The sequence below is a fragment of the Chenopodium album genome, chromosome 23 (assembly GCF_948465745.1).
Source record: "Chenopodium album chromosome 23, dcCheAlbu1.1, whole genome shotgun sequence".
In the NCBI taxonomy this organism is placed as follows: domain Eukaryota; kingdom Viridiplantae; phylum Streptophyta; class Magnoliopsida; order Caryophyllales; family Amaranthaceae; genus Chenopodium; species Chenopodium album.
In genome coordinates this window covers 35,999,506-36,021,682 of record NC_137856.1, presented here as the reverse complement: position 1 = coordinate 36,021,682, position 22,177 = coordinate 35,999,506, and the positions used below count along the sequence as shown (strand labels likewise).

Sequence of the window (22,177 nt, the reverse complement as noted above, 5' to 3'; positions counted from 1 at the left end):
GTTAAGCACGGAGATTGAGTTGCTTTCAAATAGGTGTATTGTACCTTTGGTAATATTGCGGCTTTTAAGCAAGTGTTTCATTACCTTAGAACCTAAATCTTTCACAAACTTTAAAAGAATCTTACAAAATAAGTATTGTGCTAAAGATAGTTGATCAGCACTTATCCATCCATGAGAAATGTTGTGTACCTATAATTATGCATTTTATTATTTTAACATCTTTTTGATTTAGGATTCATTCCCATTGACTTGACCTAAGAACTACGATCACATCTACTTATTAAGATTGATAGAAATGTTGTACACAAGTAGTCAAGTACATTATTATTCAACAAAAATGCCATCGGACAAAAGTGAAAAAATAAAAGAATGATTTCATCTATTGAAAATAATTACTCCGTAGTTTATAACATCTCTATTATCTCTAGTAATAGAGATGTTATTTACTACAGAGTAATTTTTACACGGGTATCCTCTAGTTTAAAACAATGGAGAGAATAAAAAAACGAGGGAGATGAGGTGGGAAGAGGGGCAAAGTGGCAAACTAGAAAAGAAGGAACTAGAATATTTAACAAGCAGGAGAACAAAACACGTGTATTGGCATTGACGTGGCTGATAGCCTGGCAAACTTTCACCTTTTTTTTCTTTCTCATTTTCATTTTCCCCCTCTTTTCTCGCTTCTGCATCACCATTCACCCCAATACCATACCAATTTCTCAAATTTTTCTATTAATTCCACCAAATTAAGCATAAAACCCATCTAAATTTCCCTCCTTTTTTATACCCAGAAAGAAATATCATAAAGTTTCCTTCTTTGCAACTTAAAGGGGTATAGATTGTATCTTTGACTGATACCCAGAAAAAAAAAAGACAGAATTTGGAGGATTTTTTATACCCAGAAAAAAATAATTATAAAGTTTCCATCTTTTGAATTATAAAAATAAATTGGAATTTTCTGGGAATTGTACTGTTTTTTTGTTGCATTCAGGTGAATTTGGAGGATTATTGTTGTTTTGGATTCAAAGGTATGTTAATTTACTTAATTTTATAGCTCTTTCAATTTATTTAATTAATTAGCTGTTTTTCAAGTAATTACAAATAATTGATTTTTGGTGATTTGAGTGCAATATAAAGTTTTCTTTTGCTTGAGTAATTCTGCTTAAAATTTCAGTTTTGATGTACTTGTGGCCTTGTGGGCGGGCCCCCATTTCCCACTTGAACACTAGGTAATTATTAATTGGCATTAATTTTTATTTCTTTCTAGAATTTATATTCAGAAAATTGTAAAAATTTAATAAATTTAATGGAAAAAGGTGGCTTATTTGACTTGTGGCTTCCCATAAAGATTTGATGCGGTGATTACTGATTAATCTGTGATTATGAATGATTATTTCTCTTAGTTATTTATCATTGCCGAAACTTTGTTACCTGGGCTTTAATTTGTCTGAATGTGTTAAATACATTAAAATGGGTAAATTTACATAAGAGAATTTGATGTGGATGTCAACAAGTTGTAGCGGTACCCAAGACCCAAGATCAAATCTGTTCATTCTTCAGCTCCCTATGTACTTAAACAGAATGCTGTGAAATCTTAATAGTACTTTGATTGTTGGACTGTGGAAAGTGAAAACAAAATGAAGCTCTAATACATTGAACAATTGGAAGCTCAAAACTATTGGTTATATAATTTGAATCAACTTTGAGTCTTTGTTTCTCAGGCTCTTTGATTCCTGGGTTCTATTTACAATGGAGTGTGGGTGTGAGTGTAAGATTCACTGTTGTTTGGGTGTTGGATTGTTAATTTGTTATGGACTCAAACTGAAAACGCCACGTTAAATTATCTATGTTGCTTTCTACTCTTTTGTTAAGCAGTGGAGCCGTAGTTTTAGTTATTCTCTACTCATCCAATGGATATCGCTTTTCTGTGATCACAGGGGTAAGGCTGCATGTGTTCGACTCCCTCATCATGATTTAGACTTTAGAGTAGACACTTGATTAATGGTAATGTTGGTAATGATTTAATGTGCTTATTTAATACTAAATGTAGAATTGATGCTTGGATTGGTTCTTTAAATTTAACCAAAGATTATGGAAAGTCCAATTCTTATTGTGTTGTTTAAATTGGTGGAAGTGACTATTAATGCTAATGCTACATAGTTATTATTCTGGTATTCCCTTTGCAGCAATGCTTACCTCTTTTTCTCTATGCACTCCTCCCCTTACCCCATTAGAAAAGCATATTAACTTTCAAAGGAGCAGTCTTATATATCACAACTTAATTTTCAGGGCTATTAAGTTTTGGATACATCATGGGAAATAGTGAAGGGGAGAAACCAGCAAAATCTGAGAAAGCAGCGTCTCCTCCTCGGGTGAGTTATAGTCTTGCTTGATGGAGATTTGTTAGTGATGTTCATACTTAGGTTTTGAATAATACTGTTAATTATATGCCGTTGTGGAATGAATTTTTTTCTTTCCCTACAGCTGTATTGCTATTACATATTCGGAATTTTCAATCTATTGTAAGAAGCCTATAATTAATGCTACCTTTCACTCCTCCTCCTTATTAAGTTGTTTGAATTAACAGGAACAGAGTAGCGTTCATGTTTATCCTGATTGGGCAGCTGTTCAGGTTACATTCTGTTTAGTTGACTAGTATTATTTTATTGGCCTTGTTCTCTCTCTTTCATTTCATAGAAGTGTGTATCATTTGCTGCTTCTATAAGCTGGAAGAAAGTATGTTCGGAATTTGTGGTATATGGGAATATTGCTACTAGCTATACTGAGTTATTGATGTTTGTCTCGGTTGTAGGCATATTATGGATCAGGAGCTTTGCCACCACCTTACTTTAATCCAGCTGCTACATCTGGACATGCTGTTCCACCATACATGTGGCCACCACCACAAGTACTTGCATCCCCCCCCCCCCCCTTTAGCTAGATATTTTTGAGTGCATACCGATTCCCCCCCCCCCCCCCTCTCTCTCTCTCTCTCTCTCTCTCTCTCTCTCTGTGTGTGTGTGATTGAGGAAGCCCAAATCTTTGTAAAAGAAACACTTGAATATTAATCACTTTTTTTTTTCCCCTTATTCGTTTGCTGTCTTGTTGATGTTTTGGCTAGATGATGGCGCCTTATGGATCTCCTTATGCAATGTATCCACATGGAGGAATGTATGGTCCTTCTGCTGCACCTATTGTGAGTTTGTCTCACCCTTTCTTGCTCTCTCCTAATCAAACACTTCTATAAACAACAAGTTACACAACGAGCCACTATCTATAGATCACTTAGGTTATATGCTCAATATGTGCATCTTGTTTAACAATTATAGCTTTTGTATGCTCTAAAATTTTGGATAGATGACCATTATAATAGAAGGTACAATATTCCTTGGTGGGTTAGAATAGTCATTACACACATTAATTCTATTCATTTCTGTCATCACTTGATTAATCCTGTCCAACCCATCCATATTAATATTCTTGAGCCGCATCTATGTTTTCCTGATATGGAGCAGTCAAATGCTTGATTTGTATCTTCTGAAAGCCAGATCAGGAATGGCACATAGATGATGCTACTGTATCTTAGTGTATGCAGATTCCAGCTCCCTTAAGTTTAGAAACTCCAACAAAATCATCTGGAAAAGATAGTGGTTCAGGAAAGGTGACTAAAGAATCCGATGTTCATGCAGCATCAGGCAACGGCAATGCCAATGCTGAGAGTGCTGGAGATGCAGCTGCAGGTGTCCGTGGTCAGTCACTGAGGTTTGTCCTCAAATCTTTTGTTTGTGTTGCATTTTTCTGCTTTAAATTTTTGGATCAGAATTGATTGAGATGAACATATTCAACTCTAGATTTTTATTTTCTTTCTTTAAAGAAAATCTCTCTTTAAGAGAAAGAATTAGTAATGAAATTTACACACTGTCCCACCAAACAAGTTGAATCATTTGATTTTTGTTGTGAGGAAATCATATTGCATAGTCATACACTGGTTGACATTAGATTTGCTCATTTTGGTGTCACTATCCAGAATTAGGATTTGGACTTGCATTTGAGAATGTTTCTGCCAATTGCAAATGAATGCTCATATGGTATGGAGTGGTTACAGCCTACTGATGTGGGCTGAATGATTAGATTAAAGTTATCATTCCCAGCACTATATACATTCTCGTAATGCTGATTTATAGTGGCTATTTCTTCAAAAACTTTAGTCTGGCAGCAATAGAATATTTCCAAGATATAGGCAGTGTTATGAGCCAAGGTAATAAATTTCTTAAAAGCAAAAGTCTAAATTTTAGTAGTTGTATGACTTGTATAAAATAAATGCAAATATCATTAAATTTTAATATGAATTTGTGGACGTGTAAGGTTTTTCAAAATGTTGTTAAAATGTTTAATTACTTCTCATTTTGCCAAAAGTATGATTCAATGCATTTTGCAAGATGGTTGATGAAAATAAATTTAGTTATATCAAGCTCCTGTAAATGGATTTATAGCTTAGTTAACTCACTTAATAGACAACTAAATAAACAGGCTGTTCTGAGCTGATATCCTGATCCGTCATGATTGATGCACAGGTAGATAGTTTAGGTCTGTTTGTGTGTACATCTTGCATCACTGCATATGATCTCTTGACATAAATTATCATGTTTCTAGACCTGCTATTTGCGATGTAGGAAGGACTCCAAAGTTGTTTGCATTGCAGGTAGGGTGAGGGGTTGCATTTTGTACTTTTCTTTATGAGATGAGTGATAAAGCACCAATCTACTGTTTGAGTCTGTTATTACCTTTCTCATTTGTGATTCTTCCAATAAATCCTATCTACTGAAGAGAAAATAATACTCATTTTATCATGTTTGGTGTATAGCACGGATTGTGGAACTGAAGGTTCTTGTGAGAGAAGCTATGACAGTTCAGCAAGAGTAAGGCATCCTTTATTAGTATAATTTCATGATGTCATTAATAAATGCTTTGAATTGATGTATGTTTCTATTCCAGGAGGACAATAGTAGTAGAAGTTGTAATGGGGTGCTAGACACAGGTAATGCATTCTAAATTCTTTAAATGTTAACTCTTGATAGTGATCTGACTAACTACATAATCAGTGATTTTACGGAGTATGAAGTTTGAATATTAGATATTCGGAAATATTATGGCTTAGGCACACATTTGTATGATTGCTACTTCATGGTTAAAAAGGCGGCAATAGACATAGTTCGCCTTTACCTTTTGTTTCGATTAAAATGTGATTAGTTTCCTATATGCTAGCTGGGAGGTAGGAATGTTCAAGTTATTGTGGAATTTTTGTTATTTGATATTGACATTAGAATATGGAGTACCGAAGTGTCTCAAGTGTATTTGTTTCTTATGTAGTGGGTCTTTTGTGCCCTATTTATTGAATTTCTATCACTGACTAATTTCTGGTGGTCTGGCTACACGTGCTAAAGGTGCGTGTAACATGCAGATGAACAATGTAGTTCCTGGCATCCCAATGGCTTCTGTGAATCCTGTGGGAAGCTCTCCTGCAAATGGAGTAAATTCTGCTGCTCCTGGTGCATCCCGACAGGTCTTGCACTAGCATTATGTTTTGATGTTTGTCCATGCCTATGAAAATCTAAATTAACTAAATTGCGTTGCTCAAATAATGAACATACAAAAAATATGGGTATTAGTAAGATGCAGATATGCTCATTGACATACTTTATAAGACTCGTGGAGTGTGTTATTGGAGATTTAATACAGAAATGGAACATTTATTGATGTTTCAAAAGGATTTTTTAGCATTAATATGCAGTTGTGGTTAGTGATGTGCACGTATCCTATGGGAGAGGCATTCAGGCATATCCATATATATTATATACTAATTGAATGAAGATTGTGAGTGGCTTCGGCTATAATTACCATCCTTTGGGTATCATATTTACCTTCATAATTGGTTATTCTACTTCGATAACATTCATTATTGTAGAAATTTGCGAATAAACAAGTTTAAACTATAAAGTAAGTTTTTTTAATTAACAAGCTTGAAATGGCAAGTGAAAGCTTACTTGAGCTTGTCGAATTGATAGAGCAGATAACTAATTTTCGGATTGCATTATATATATGCTCTTATAAAACTGCATCCTTGGGTATTGGGTTTAGGAGCGTTTTTTAATTTGTAACTGTCATGTTCCGTTTGATCTAATGCATTTGTGCTGTTTGAGATAATGTGATAGTAAAAGTCAGCTCAAATCTGGAATTTGGACTTTGGTTCTTATGTAGCATATAACTATTGGCTGAAGAAATTGCAAAAAACTTTGCATAAGTTATTGACACTGGTATCTTAATATTTTTGCAGGATGAAAGGGAGCTAAAACGGGAGAAGAGGAAGCAATCCAACCGAGAATCTGCCAGAAGATCTAGGTTAAGGAAACAGGTTGATAAAGATGAGCAAATAAGTTTTTGATTTTGTCTTACTTTTTTTTGGTACTTTTTCTATTCATCCTTTAAATCCACTTTTTGCAGGCCGAAATGGAAGAACTAGGGAGAAAAGTTGATGATTTGAATGTTGAAAATCTGGCCCTTAGATCTGAAATAAATAAGTTGGTGGAAGATTCAGAGAAACTGAGATCCGAAAATTCTTCACTAATGGTAAATCCTTTCATCCTTTGTCGCCTCATGTTGTCCATTACTCACTTTATGAAAAATTTTCACCATGCGTTCAGAAATGTGTAATGTGTACAGTGTACCCATACGACCATACTCGTATATTTGCACCCCCTACCCATGGACATGTTATGCACGATTATTTCCAACATGTAGGCATGAAATAATGTTGCAATGACAGAGATGGGGTGTACTCTGTGCAATATTTACTTGATAGTGTCATAAACGGTTTCTATTTTATGTTTCAGCTACTACAAAATAGTGCAAGTTTCAGGCACCAACTCGGTAACTGTTTATAGTATGTTAGAGAAGTGAATTTTTTCTTTTCTGACATAATTCTGTCTGCTGTTTTCAATTTTGCTGTAGGATAAGCTGAAGATTATGCAGGGACAAAGTGATGAGATGGACTCTGATAGGACAGAAAATCAAGAGACATCTCATATTAATACTGAGAACTTGCTGTCTAGAGTAAACAACCCGGTCTCCAATGGAGTGCACGAGCTAAGCGAAGAAAAATGAAACCCGTGGATGCATAAATAACTCAGTCTAGCTAGTCAGTTTTTTTTTTTTTTTTTTTTTCTTTTTAGCCGGAGAGACCTGTGGATATAAGCTGACCAAAGGACCAGTTTTGTTGTGTCCTAAAGAATTGTGACCTTAAATTATGGCCAGTAGTTGGCACAAAACAGTTAGTAGAAAAATAGACAGGTTTTTAGAGTCACAATGTTGTAGACTTGTAGTCATGTTGTGTGTTCTCTTAGATCTAAACAAAGTTGTATCCAGATTGACAGATAATTTTTTTTTCCTCTCTTGGGTGTATCTAAATAATTTTAGTTCGCTTTGTTGTTAATCATGAATTGAATGGATTTTTTTGGGTATTGTATCATGCCTGCGGATAGTTTACTTGTCAATGTTGTAACTAATGTAAGGTATGTCGACACAAGTGAAGGGTTAGATGGTGCGTGTTTTGTCTTGGCAAGAACAATAATATTGACCGAGTGAATTCACAATACTGACTATGAGGTATGGTTATCAGCTTATCAGTTGTCAAATTATCAGGCTGGAAATTACTTGCCTTCTATACCGAAAAGCATCCCAAACTTAACAAATCCATCTCTATTTATTGATAGATCATGCAATGTGACATGTATGGAGTATAGGGTTAAAAGAAGTTATTTTGTACTAAATTCATGAGCATTATGCCATTATGTAATCTTTATCAGCAGTCATACTCTAGTATGTTGTGTACACACTCAACAAAGTCAACACTCTATTGTGGTTGCATAAACATTGATATACTAACTAAACATATTCCTAAGATGTGTAATATTTTGATCTTGGGCATATAGTACTCTAGAATTGGTTAGTATCAAGAATAAACACAACAAAGAATCAAGGAGGAAAAAATTCTCCTGCCTTTCCTATTATCAGCCTTAAACATTATAGTTAGAAGCTTAGAGGCATTGTGATAATCTATTTTGGGTTGTATTAAACTATTAAACATCACTCCCTTTTTACCAGGTAACGCTTTATAGATTGCATAATTTTATTTTTCGAAAGAATTACAGATTGCATAATAAGATTTTGTTTGTTATCAAATATTTTATTTTTTAATTTATTTACTGTTTTTTTTTTTTTTTTTTTTTTTTTTTTTTTTTTTGAGTGTTACCGTTTTTATTTCACATTTTACCCCGAAAGATTTAATGGTACGTTAAGCTCTGAAACCCTGAACCAGTGAACCTTCAGGTCGTCCTTAACACATTCAGCTCTCAGTGAATACTGAATAACACAACAAATTTGGGTCGATCTCTCTCCTAATCACCAACCAGGTAATCTCTCTTCTAGATTGTTCGATCTTAACTTACTACAATAATTTGATTGATTAAGCAAACCCTAGTTCACAACTCACAAATTTACTCTTCTTAATTCATTTTAATTTGTCGAATTATAATCATTATTTGCTTCGCAATCCGAATTATTCAAGTTTAATGCTTTAATTTTGTTCCTCCGATCATATACTCTTGACTGACTAGAAATTTGTAAGCATTTTTTGTCTTTTTTTTAGAAATTTGTTGCACTTTGATTAATTAAAATTTGATACTGTAATGATTTTTGATTTTTTTTTTGGGGTTTCATATTTAGGGAAGACAAGAAAATGACAAGAACAATACCTGATAAATGGTCAATGAGGCTTCTTTGGCTTTGTGCTCTTGGAAGTGCAGTTGGTAATATGCTCATTATTCTTCTTATTTTTCCGTCAAAATTATTCAATTTTTGTTCTTGTTAATTTTAATTGAAAATTATACAGGTTTCTACATGGTTGCTGTGGAAAGGCAAACACAGAATAGAGATAAGATGATGGCTGAATTGGGCAACATCGAATCGAGTGGCGGTTCCAGTGAGGATGTTTAGTTTGAACCAAGACTCAAGAGTATTTCATCTTTGAGAATTTGTGTTGATTTGTTTTTTGAATAATCTGAATGGCAATTGTGACTTTTTTTTTGTTAACAAAGTGTTGTTCAGTTTCGAGTTCACTTGAAATTTTACTCTTCAGCAGTACTGTGTTTTGATGATTCAGAGTTGTTTCTATTTGAGAAAAGGATTTTGTGTTGCATAATTCATACTCGTAAGCAATAGTATTTGAGAATTCAGAGGGTAATTTATCTACTCTTTTGGTTCGAAAATAGTTGTCACATTGTACGAAATGTGTAAAAAAAAGGTGTTCCTGTCAAAAAAATACTTCATATCCTTGTTTCAGATGTTCTTACTTGACCAATATTGATCTGCATGTCATCCCTGGCCGATTCTAGAGAACCTGTTTTCTTATGTAAGGGATCGTTATATCAACCAATGCCAACTTAATATCGAAGAAAATTGGGATAAAGGATTTCATTATTACAAGTTTACAACAGCTATTACAAGGTAATTCTACAGCTAAACTATAAGAATATTCACATGATACAAGGTTACAAACACGGTTTTTGGATCCTATAGTCACAAGCCAAAATCATTTGCACCAAAAAATGCAGTGCTGAATTGTCTTGTGTTCAAGTCACTAACATCGTAGGACCCAAAGCGATCAAGCCACTGAGTAGGGCTTGGGGTCTCAATTTCTTCCACCCATTCTGAAGTCATATCAATGTCATCAAGCTGGATTGGATCCAAGTCAAAAGACTTGCTCCTAGGTTTACCTAACTTGAGGTTGTAATTTATGTAGACAAGATCATTCAATGAGTCTTTGTCGATTTTGTTCCTCTTCTCGGAATGAATTTGCTGAAATGTACTCCATTGCTTGTCGAAGGTTGGAGTACTGCAAACTTGACTGAGGATTCTTATGGCTGCTTTTTGCAAAACTGGAGCTGAATCTCCATATTGCTCCCACCATTCTCCTGTAAAATATATTAGAATCAGTTAACTTCGAGACCATAATATTACCTAAAAGATGAGCTTCAGCGCACCCACAGGGCAAATGAACCACCAAGTCAATCAATTTTACAGAAAACCACAACATTGATAGAACACGATGTGAATGGAAGGCATGATGTAAAAATATGGGACAATTCCTTGCAAATGTCAGATGAAGAACTTAGCATACTGAGAAGTAAAATTTCAAGAATGGTGAATCGATACATACCAGGTGCAACTGTATCACGTGCTTCTTTAGCTAGGTTACACCCAAACATTCCAGTTGCTCGTTGGAACAAAAGAATTTGATTAGTGATATTGTGCCTTAATTCAGGTGTTGGTAGCAATTTTTCCAAAACATTGAAGAAGTCTTCTTTTATAGCAGCTAAAAACTTGACTTCAGGGTTATACTGGATGCAAGGATTCAAAAATGCTCCAGCTGAATGTAATGATGTGTGAAGCTGATTATGCCAGCTCTTGTCTACTATATCTAAGAATGTCTTACACTTGCCCTCATCCATAATATAATACGTTCGTATTGATTCTTTGGCCTTTGTCATCAGCTCATAAATGAACCCAATTGCAGGTTTCCCGTCAGCTACTTCCCTCAGAATTCTTAAGAATGGCTCGAAATAGCAATGCATTCTTCAACTGCTCTCCAAAATTCATTTATCATCCAAAATTGATGCACAGGAAATGCTCTGTTGTTTGTTCACACAAGCAGAGTTAACAGAATACTCGGCACTATTGACCATAAGCTTCAGCTTACTCCTTTGCTTAAACAATGCTTGCAGAGAGAGGAAACTGGACACAGACTTGGTAATGCCTGTTCTCAATACATCCTGGCCAGCAGTAAACTTTTTCATAAATTCAAGCAAAGACGTACTATTGTAGATAAATCTTGTGATAGTTTGTGCCTGTACAATACATCTATTCACCCAATCAATCTTGCAAAAATCTTCAAGTATCAAATTTACGCAGTGAGAAGCACATGGGGAAATAAAAATCGTTCCATAGTTCTGCAAAATATGGTTTGCCACACCAGAGTAACTGAGTGCCCCATCGACTATTATCTGCACCACATTCTCAGGGCCGATTTCTTGAATGACAGAATCGAATAAATCAGCCAATGATTTAATGTTCTTGTAATAAGAAGAGACATCTACCGACTTGTGAAAGAAGGTTCTTGAAGGGGAAGAAACCAAAAAGTTGACCATTGCCCGGGACTTGTTATCAGTCCATGTGTCTGCAATAATTGTACAGCCTGTTCTGACCCACTCATTGTCTGTGTCCTTCAACCCCAGATTTACTTTGGACTTGATCCTTTCCAGCCATTTAGTCTTCAGTGTTTCAGCAGAAGGTCCAGAAAATCCCGAACCACATTTTCCTATCGCTTCAATCATTTGCTGGTAAGAAGAAGATCTTGCCACACTGAAATCCAACTTATTCTCAAAGAAAAACAAAGCAATACTTTCCTCTGCATTTTCTTCGTCGCTTGAGGAGGAAGAATTATCTAATTGGTTCAGTGTAGGAAACCCTTTTGCAACAGGAGACGATGTCTCTACAAACAACAGAGGTTTATTTGGGAGAATACTCCCTGGAGAGCTAGTTTCTCCAAGTTTTGGCTTCTTAGTAACAGGAATTTCTCTAATGTCGTCTTTTGCTGCAATGATAGCCCGAACTCTATCAGTTACATCATCCCTTACTTTGCTGCATGGATTTACTCCTTTACTGGGAAGCCGAGATAAATGATGCTTCAATCTACTGATGCCCCCATTCAAAACTCTTAAACAGAATTTGCATCTCACCTTATTCCCATCCAGCTTATCACCATACTCCCAGCAAACATCCTTTTCACGAACCACTAACACAAAATGAATGCAAATCAATCTCTATTTATTATCAAGAGAAAATGCCTAACTAATTTGTTATTGAAACACTTCATATTTATAGAAACCTTCCTCTCATAGGGGAAAAAAGGGAAAAATGACTTGTATTTGAGTTACTATCTGCAAAAGCAACCTGTATGCTCATTTGCTTATACAATAGCAAATCAACACACATGATGTGAGCGAAAACTGATTTACAGCATAATAATACTGAATTTGGTAACAATGCCAGATTAAGGTAACTAGGATAGCCCAACACAGGCTGATCAATGAATGCGTCTATTAGCAAAGTTTTTTCTGTTACATATCAAGTACTTATGTATTCATATTTCATACATTGGAAAACAAACATTTACTTACTTCTGATGACTGATGCCGAAATGCATAAGCATAACCCATCTATTACGATTTTATGGTAGTCTGCACTTTATAGAACAATGTATCATTTGCATCTTCTGCACCAATATATTCTGCTTTCTGCAGGACATAAAACTTGTCAAACAGATATCGAATTAGAATAAGCATCTGCAAATAACTGCAAAAAACACAGTAGTATGCACCTAGTTGACTGGTTCTTGTCTAAGTAATGTAACACAGAACCGACCATTCCGAAGATTTATAATTTTATATGATCAACTTAATAACACTTGAATATCACAAGTATTAATTCTGCAAGATTAAGCTACATGTAGAATCTCATATACCCCGAAAACATCATTTTACATTTACATGATTAGCAAAGTTTCTAAACAACATTCATTATCTATTACACTGACCTTCCAAATAAAAATTGCACCTGATACAAGTATTCTCGAATAATGTGATAACAATCTAATCGCATACAGTAGTATTAAGTATTAAACCCCTCTATGCAATCACATTTCATGATCACTCCTCTTATTTACATTACATAATTACTAAGTTTTAAACCATATTTATTAATTCATCCACTTCCAGATAATTAGACACACCCACAACACAAGAAGTACCCTCAAACAACGTGACAACAATCCGATTCCAGGTCGAAATCTAAGGGGTGTAAGCTCGAAGTTCCTTAACTCCATAAGCAATAGCAAGATTATTCACTCCTTAAGTCCAGTCAAATTCAATGAGTTTCAACTAAAAAAATCCCAATTTTATACTTGAATCCTACACAAAATTACTACATCAGAAAAACCCCATTTCAATCTATGAGTATATATTCTAGCTCGATATAGAAAGATTCATCGATTAATAGTTGGTTTCATGATAATATAATTAGGTCGTCTTTAAATCAGTAAAATGTTTAAAAATAGGGATAAATGAAAAAAATAAAAATAAAACTAAGATGAGAAAATAAGGAGAAGAGAGATTGATGTAAGAACTTACAATTAGAGGAGAGAGAAAGAGATAAACGATTTGCAGATTCCGACGCGATATTTTGACGCAATTTTAGGGTTTGCATTCTACTCTTTCTATTTTTCACCTCTCTAAGAAATAAGAATACGTTTCTTTGCTTATTTCGTGGGTCATAATATCGTGGATGTCTGTTTTGACTTTCGAGAAAAATTGATCTCGTATAATATGGGCCTGTAGAGCTATTATTCAGATTGGGTTTGTGGTTCAAGTTTAAATATGGATCGAGTCATGTTGAATTCATGTACGAAGTACTCGTAATGTTTAGAGTCGGTAATAGTTGATGGAACACGAATCAAACATTAAAAAAAAACAATTAGATCGTTGTCAAGATTATGAACCCTTTTATAAAATTGGTCGATATTACACGATTAATTAAGCAGGTTGGGTTAGAGTTGATATTTCTGATTTAACAATATCTGCCTAAGAAAAAAGAACCAATAAACCAATAGTTGGAATTGATGAATAAATAATGTATTACGCAAGATTAATTGTTTTTTTTTTACATAACACAACTACTTAATTCGGACATGGAAAGAAATCAAGTTAATGACGAGAGTTTTTGGTTATTGTTGAGATTTCATAACCCATTTATCCTCAGAGATGAGGATGACACAACATAACACATTGGCCAACTGTACCACTCTAGTTATGTTAGGCTAGTTTGTCAATATGGGTCAATTTGAATGCCAAGTGAAGTCAGGTTATTTACTATTTTGATTCGAGTTGATTACAATTTTTAGTCTTCTTATGTGCGATTTAAGATGGTTTGGGTTTGGGACAGATTTGTACATATGTATTTTGAGTTCATGTCAAGTTTTATTTGGTTTTTTTTTTTTTTTTTTTTTGAAAGAAAAGTTTTATTTGGTTGCGTAAGGAAAGGAGAGTAGGTACATATATAAGACTTGAAACTTAGGCCTACATGACATTTTTCAAAATCTAATTTATTTATCAATGACAAATCTACAAATAATATTGAAGAAGGTCAAAGCTGAGTGATTTTTTTACTAGACACTAAATCGTCAACTTAATAAGAGCGAGAGATTTCACAAATTTTAAAGATAATTTGCCAAAAATACAAATTTAATGACTCATTAATTTGACCCCACAAATGATTTTTGTAATTTTTTTTGAAAGTAACACAAATGATATTATGTATACCCTTACTTCATCTTCTCATTTTCAAAATTAGAGTATATCAAAGCTTTTTGAAATTTAGACAAAGTCTAAAATGTCATGAAGTCTTTTCATCACCTAATTTGTATTGAAGTTAAATATTTTAGATAGTTAACTAACACTTGTTTGTATTGATTCCTTTAGTTAAGGCTTTTTAATCAAATTATACTTTTTTAATTTAAATTATAATACTGTTTAAAAACTCTGATTAATTTAATTGCTAGAAATTTTGATTCATTTAAATGACTAAAAAAAAAGGGAAAATAAACAAAAAAATTGGGCGATGGAAGCTTTCTCTAGAATATCAGAGCCAGGTTTCGATCCTGGGACCTGTGGGTTATGGGCCCACCACGCTTCCGCTGCGCCACTCTGATTTTGTTGCTATAATCGTTCAATTAAATTTATTTATCTTATTTTCATGTCACATAAAACAAAAGTATTTTCAGTGGGTTTAAACTGTACGCGTTGACTCGCAATAAACATATAAAATTCCGTGACTTTAGCGTGCAATTAAAGATTTTACAGTACATTACTACTAACATTAGTTACAACCGAAGCTTAAATATATGAATTAAGTAATATCAAAGTCGTCCTGAAATTATTCAGATTAATTGCATGATTATACATTATTAATATAAGATGTAAAATTTTAAGTTATGTGGTTAGGAATAACGTAAAGAAGTGGTAGAGGGTTGCGGATTTTGATGATAAATTATTATTTGTCAATCGTATCATTGAATAATTGCAAAGCTAACGACAAACATGGTTATTGATGAACTCGTACCTCCATTATCCATGCATGTTGGTTGACTGGTTGTTACTTGTTATGTCTTATGTGTATGCACAGTCTTCTAATTAGTATTTCATCAATTTTTCATTATACGAAATTATAATTCGTATCATCTATGTTGTTTTAATCATGTAAATAATTATCACACATGTTATACATGTTACTAATAACTTGTTATATCGAAAATTGGGAGTATAATTAAGGCTCGCTCTAACATCACAAGAGCTATAATAATATGGACTAAAAGTCTAGATGGAGGAGAACAAAATCTCATTATTAGATAAGACCTTATAAGTTGTCACACCCTAAGTCATTCAAACACTTGAAAGACTGTATAATTAAATGTCCATCTCAGACAATTCGACCACCATTATCTATCAATGGCATGCAACTTTATTACTCCGTTTAGCCAACACACTTGTTAGAACTATAATACCTTATTGATATCATGATGATTTACTATCGAAATATGTAGATCCAAAAGTTTCTTTCACTCTTACCATTGATAGTTGTACGATATACTTACATGATACAAAGTATGATGAAGAAAATAAAAATAAAATAACCATATCCGAATCTTCCACAAAAATAAAATATATTATTGTCGCTTACACTAATACAATTGTTATTGCATAATTACCATAAATTTAAGTAGTGATCATCACATGAGCCCTCTACAATTCATCTTTGCTTGCATTAAGATCACTTTCATCCCACTCACTCTCTACTTTGGCAAAACATAATAAATATAATCAATGTTTTAATTACAATTAATTTGCAACTTTTCTGAACGTGGATTTATCACCAATATACCTCGTAGTAAATTTAATCTATTGAAAAAGACTGGTGAAGTGGACATTTGTAATTATATTAAGGCATTTTTCATTATTTCATATGCCATTAATATTAGATAATAAGGTAGGTGGACATAATAAAAATATGAAAGCTTTGTAATTAATTTGGATAGTTATTGAAGGTCCAAGATCCGATCACCACGTTACCGAATAAATATAAAAAAAAGGGATATCCAACAACCCATTTGTGTTATATTGGTTGTCTATCAATAAGTTTGCGGCCAAATGGGAGATCCTCTATTTAATCAAAGTGTGGCAATGGTGGCAATGTTAGAGTGATAATGTTTTTTAAACTAGAAAAGTAAGTTTGAATACATTTTACATTTATCAACCTTTCATTTCTTATCATTGTGTAAGATACATGTTAACCTCATCCATTTAAATTGATGCAAGAGTTGTGGTAAAATAGCCACCACAATACATCAACTATAAAGACGAGGTGTTAGGCCAGTACGTGCCACAAGGTTGTAGTGTTTTGCCCTAGTTATGGATCTTCCATTTGATTTTCAAGAGTGATTCTATGCATAGTGCATAATACGGTGTGTTTATTGTTGTACACTCGATGCATGACTAGCTAACAAAAGAATATAATGGATGGTTGTGTTTTTGTGTAACCCTCATTCATTTAGACTAATGCGAGATTTATGGTCAAATCACTACCATAATACATCAACTATAAAGATGGGTATGGGATTAGTGCCACGAGAGTTTAGTGTTTACCCTATTACAAAACTTCCAATTTATTTTTAAAAGTAACTAATGCATAGTGCATGATACAAAGTGCGGAGTAACAATTATTGTACACTCAATGTATGACTTGCTAACAAAAGAATACCCGTACATGATAATAAAGACGATGCATAATTTAGAGAAAATAAATATCGTACACTCAATTGATGAATACTCGTACATGTCAAAGACAATTACTAAAAGTTGAGAAAAATGGAAGACCAGGTGCTCCACATTGAAACTATTTTAATTATCAAAGTAATAACATTACAAATATCTATTTTATAATTCCAATAATAAAAGGAATTTAAGTTGTAAGACCAAACAATGGAGTAAATGCAATGGTCATGTGAAGAAAGCAAGAAAAGAAGTTACTCCCTCCGTCCCTAAATTACATTCCTCTTTGGAAATTTACACGGGAATATTAAGGAGGGAAGAATAAGACAAATAACAATAATTAGATAATGCAATGGGAAGTACAAAGATAGATTAGTTATTACTCATGACAAGTCATCAATCCTTTGCAAAAAAAAGGACCAATCACATGCTCTTAATTAAAAAAATTTAACCAATTATATTCATTGTAATTTGGTACAAGGATTATGAGTGAGATTAGGTAAGGATGAGTGAGAAAGCATTAAATATAAAACAGAAAAAGAAAGTTGATTTACTAAAAAAAACTTACCAAAAATAGAAAGGAGGAATGTAATTTTGGAATACCAAAATTAGAAAGGAGGAATGTAATTTAGGGACGGAGGGAGTAGCAAACAAGGATTTCCAATTTACTTAGTTGTCTCAATTTTGTCCCCACATGCATCTCCCCCTTCCTACGCCCATATATTTCTCACAACATTATTTTAATTAATCATAATAATTATAGTTTCATGAACTTACACAACCAAACCCATTTTATATTCACTAAATTTTAATGCCATTTACCATCTTAATTAATCAATTAATTAATTTCATTACCATTTTAATTAATCAATTAATTAAAATCAATTAATTATTAATTTCATTATTTAAGTTTCCTTTAATGATCATCAATTTGTAATAATTAATTTTCTATTGGATGACCTCTCTATCTATTCATGACTTACCCTTTTGTAAGCAATAAACATTATTTCCATTTCACATGCTCTTGTTTCTCTCTCATCATTTTCTTTCTCTCTCATCATTCTCTGTTTTCTCTGTTTTTTTTTTTTTTTTTGGGTGATTGAATTCAGAGAATTAAGTCAGACTCATTGTTGATTTTGTTGCAGATTATGAACTTCTGGTACAAACCCACTTTCTGAAAGTGTAAAAAGTTTGCAACTTTGTTGTTTTACTTTGTATTCTCACTCAACTTCAACTACTTTTTTCCTGCAGTTGAATTTTCAAAAGACAGGAACAAAAAAATGAAACAGAATTACAAATATGGATGTTCAGCCTTTATCAGTCTTCTTGTTATCTGATCATCAATAAGTAAGTTTACCTCTCTTTCCCTCTTCTTTCTTTGTTTGGTTGGTGCATATAGAGCCAAGCGTGTAGTGTTGTAGACGGGATTTAATCTGAGGTCCCGGCCCTAACTATATAGTGGGAAATTCTGTGCTTGTTACCCGGGAAAAAAGGTTTTTTTTTTTTTTTTTTTTTTGCCCATTTTTCAGCAAAAGGTTGGAACTTTTTTGTGTACAAGTAACAAGTTTCTAGCCTAAATTAGGTACATATTTCCTGGGAAAACCAAAAAATTCACCTAACTTAGAAAAAAAATGTATTAGTAGTAATTCCGTAACTGAATTTTCTTAATATTGCTCTTAATACTTGCAGACAAAAATGACCGTTGAAATTATTACTCCTAACGTTTTATAATTAAATGCATTCAACATATAATAACTATATATGTCTGTCCTTCTGAATTCTGATGTATTTACACTTACATCATCCTTATATTTTATCAGATTATGACCCAGATTGTCAGAACCAGTAAATAGTGTAGAAAAATCTGTTTCCTGGATTCTTCATTTCAGAAGAAAATAATGGGCAAATTTGGATTCTTGATCAGATCAGTTATCTTCTTTGGGTTGTGTTTGTTACATGTTTATAGTGAGCCATGGGAGGACAAGCAAGCCCTGCTTGATTTCCTACAGAATACTTCGCATTCGCGGTATCTGAACTGGGATCAGAACACTCCCTTGTGCACTAGTTGGACTGGTGTGACTTGTGATGATCGTCAGACGGGGGTTATTGCTCTCAGACTACCGGGAGTCGGAATCCGAGGCTCTATACCTCCTAACACACTTAGCCGGCTTTCTTTCCTTCAAACACTTAGCCTAAGAAACAATGGGATTTCAGGTGTTTTTCCATCTGATTTTTCCAAGTTGAGTAACTTGACTTCTTTGTATCTACAGTCCAACAGGTTTTCTGGTCCCCTACCTTTGAATTTATCTGCTTGGCATAATCTTGTGGTACTAAATCTATCCAATAATGATTTCAATGGAAGTATTCCTCTTTCGCTCTCGAATTTAACCCAGCTTACAACTCTTGATCTTTCAAGCAACTCATTTTCTGGTCAAATTCCTGATTTGGGGATCCCAAGTTTGAGGTTTCTCAACTTTTCCAACAACCATTTGAATGGGAGTATTCCTAATTCCCTTCTGAGGTTTCCTAGTTCATCATTTTCGGGCAATAATGTTACCTCGAAGGAGGTTGCAATTCCTCCGATACCATCATCAGTTCCGCCTGATAGTTCAGTTCATAAGGCTAAGAAGATCAGTGAGACAGCATTGTTGGGAATTATCATTGGTGGTGCTGCAGTCTTGTTTGTTATGATTGCAGTTTGCATGATTGTTTTGTGGTCGAGCAAAAAAAGCAAGCAGCAAGACAATGATGCAGAGGCACAAAAGACTGAGAAATTCTACTCAAAGAAGAAAAGATTGCCTACAGAAAGCCGAGAAGAGAAGAACGCGAGGATCACATTTTTTGAAGGCTCAAACATGGCATTTGACTTGGAGGATCTTTTAAGGGCTTCAGCAGAGGTTCTTGGTAAAGGCATGTTTGGAACAACGTACAAGGCCGCCCTAGAGGATTCTAACACCGTGGTAGTGAAGAGGCTCAAGGAAGTGAGTGTAGGAAAGCGAGAGTACGAGCAGCAGATGGAGATTGTTGGTAATATTAAGCATGAGAATGTGGCTGCACTCAGGGCATACTATTATTCCAAAGATGAGAACCTCATGGTTTATGACTATTTCAGACAAGGCAGCTTATCAACAATGTTACATGGTATGTGATTTTGTATATTGTTTGGTTTTCACTGAAATTAAAGGGTTGTTTATATAAAGAAGCTCTTATTATGTTTTGCAGGGAAAAAAGAAAATCGATTGCCATTGGATTGGGAAACCCGGCTAAAAATCGCCATAGGTGCAGCAAGAGGCCTTGCTCACATCCATTCTCAAAATGGTGGAAAACTAGTCCATGGAAACATAAAGTCCTCAAACATATTCCTCAACCCTCAAAACTATGGTTGTGTATCGGACCTTGGTTTAGCAACCATAGTCACGCCCACAGTCCCACCAATCCAACGAATTATAGGGTACCGGGCACCAGAAGTCACAGATTCTAGGAAAGCAACTCAATTGTCTGATGTCTATAGCTTCGGAGTCCTGATACTCGAACTCCTAACAGGAAAAACTCCCCTAGGAGAAGGTACACATTTAGTAAAATGGGTGTATTCTGTGGTTAGAGAAGAGTGGACAGCAGAAGTGTTTGATGTAGAGCTATTAAAATTTCCTAACATAGAGGAAGAGATGGTGACAATGCTACAACTAGGAATGGCTTGCACTGAGAGAGTCCCGGAGAAACGGCCAAAGATGTCGGACGTTGTCAAAATGGTGGAAGACATACGGCGAGAGAGCACCGACACCCACCCATCATCGGAGGTTTCAACTCCAACACCAACAGGCCTTTCACATACAGGTGAAACAGGATCATCTACCTATGTAACCCCACAATAAGATTGCTTGTGTTAGTTAAATTTAGTTGTTACAAATATTGTTGGATTTTTCTTTTTTGGAAATCATAATTTTTGCTTACAAATTGAGGCACATGGTCTGGATTATTATTATTGTCCATTATTTACTCTGTATATTTTTTAAGGAGAAAGTGGGATGAAAGTAGTTTACCAACCAAAGCCAGCTAATTGTCAAAGAGTTAGCTAAGAGCATTATTATTTCCCTCCAATATTCTTAGCAAAATGTAAACGGCCCAAGTCAATTATATAGCTACCTTCTTTCCTGGTTTTGAATCTTTTTGCGGCTTCAAGTTTAAGATTTTGATGCCTAAAAGAAATATTTGGAAATAGTATTGATAAACTAGGCAATTAGCTATGCTGATAAGGACAACCACCACCAAGGGTTTCGAAAGTCTAAACGCATGTGTTTTTTTTTATTTAACTGATATGAATGTACAACGGACAATGACGTAGACAAAATCTGATCCAAAGCCTTAGATAGCACCCTCAAAACTAGATCACTTTCTTTTGATATTAAGTTCCTTGCTTGTCTATTTTGATTGACTTCATAAAAGAGAGCTTAAAAAAGAAAAGAAGGAAAATCATTCGTTGTCAACTTGAACATTCTTTTGGCTGGAAAAGTTAGGATTCTTTAACTATACAATCATGTATGTCTTGGATCAGGAGTATGAAAATCACTTGCCCCACTTTAGAGAACATGTCAGAACACTTTGATTGTCTACCCAGCACATTTTCTGAGGAAAAAAAACCTTGAAGAAAGAAATTTTAATATTAAATTCATCAGGGGGTGCTTAGTTCACACAAAAAAATATATATACGGAGTTAGTACTCATTACATTAGAATGACTAAAAGCCATACAAGATACAACCATGCATATTGTTTGTTTAAGAAATTACAATTTCTAAACTCATACTCGTACTTCAACCCAAAAGTATGTGGTTTAGAAACTCATATGAGAGGTGGGTATGGCTCATTTCATTACCAAACGGAACCAAACGTCCAAGCACATGGTATTAAACAAGTTCTATACCCATATAACACCCTAATTTCATTCCTAGTTTCAAGCTTATACAAGTATCAATTAACGAGCCAAACATCCCTTTAAGTTTCGAGCTGGAAATTTAACAGCTATACAAATTATACTCGTATTCGTTTAGCACCATTTCACATTATATGAATGACACAATATTTTAAATATATAGGTAACACTGATACTTTCAAAAAAAGATGTTCAATATTGAATACTTGGATACCAACACTGCAACACACATGTTGAGTCACATAGACACATACGGA

The 22,177-nt window shown here is 34.2% G+C and overlaps 2 protein-coding genes, 1 non-coding gene and 1 pseudogene across 10 annotated transcripts; 2 read left to right on the top strand and 2 right to left on the bottom strand.

Annotated features, from left to right (window-relative positions):
- Positions 1–604: 604 nt before the first annotated feature.
- Positions 605–7,486, top strand: LOC145607944 (G-box-binding factor 3-like). Of its 6 annotated transcripts, none has more exons than XM_081663539.1 (14): positions 605–1,025; positions 1,172–1,226; positions 1,935–2,001; positions 2,287–2,369; positions 2,585–2,629; positions 2,810–2,905; positions 3,119–3,193; positions 3,593–3,759; positions 4,862–4,916; positions 4,993–5,035; positions 5,442–5,560; positions 6,332–6,409; positions 6,499–6,624; positions 7,006–7,486. In XM_081663539.1, the coding sequence occupies exons 4-14, from the start codon at positions 2,310–2,312 to the stop codon at positions 7,156–7,158; spliced, it is 1,017 nt and encodes a 338-aa protein (XP_081519665.1). In that variant the 5' UTR covers positions 605–1,025; positions 1,172–1,226; positions 1,935–2,001; positions 2,287–2,309; the 3' UTR covers positions 7,159–7,486. The 6 variants fall into 6 exon arrangements, with proteins under 6 accessions (XP_081519665.1, XP_081519661.1, XP_081519663.1 ...); XM_081663535.1 differs by having other exon boundaries at positions 3,584–3,759; XM_081663537.1 differs by lacking the exon at positions 1,172–1,226 and having other exon boundaries at positions 3,584–3,759.
- A 2,013-nt stretch (positions 7,487–9,499) lies between these two features.
- Positions 9,500–13,424, bottom strand: LOC145608391 (uncharacterized; annotated as a pseudogene). The gene is made up of 4 exons (XR_014105801.1): positions 13,299–13,424; positions 12,291–12,407; positions 10,271–11,905; positions 9,500–10,025 (listed from the first exon to the last, which is right to left on the bottom strand). The product of XR_014105801.1 is annotated as an uncharacterized LOC145608391 (transcript).
- Positions 13,425–14,803: 1,379 nt separating this feature from the next.
- On the bottom strand, positions 14,804–14,875 carry TRNAM-CAU (transfer RNA methionine (anticodon CAU)). The gene has a single exon. It is a non-coding gene; the product is annotated as a tRNA-Met (tRNA).
- A 3,132-nt stretch (positions 14,876–18,007) lies between these two features.
- LOC145608120 (putative inactive receptor kinase At4g23740) lies at positions 18,008–20,961 on the top strand. 2 transcript variants are annotated; one of them, XM_081663720.1, is made up of 4 exons: positions 18,008–18,150; positions 18,243–18,338; positions 18,812–20,132; positions 20,214–20,961. In XM_081663720.1, the coding sequence occupies exons 3-4, from the start codon at positions 18,890–18,892 to the stop codon at positions 20,861–20,863; spliced, it is 1,893 nt and encodes a 630-aa protein (XP_081519846.1). In that variant the 5' UTR covers positions 18,008–18,150; positions 18,243–18,338; positions 18,812–18,889; the 3' UTR covers positions 20,864–20,961. The 2 variants fall into 2 exon arrangements, with proteins under 2 accessions (XP_081519846.1, XP_081519845.1); XM_081663719.1 differs by having other exon boundaries at positions 18,008–18,338.
- Positions 20,962–22,177: the final 1,216 nt, after the last annotated feature.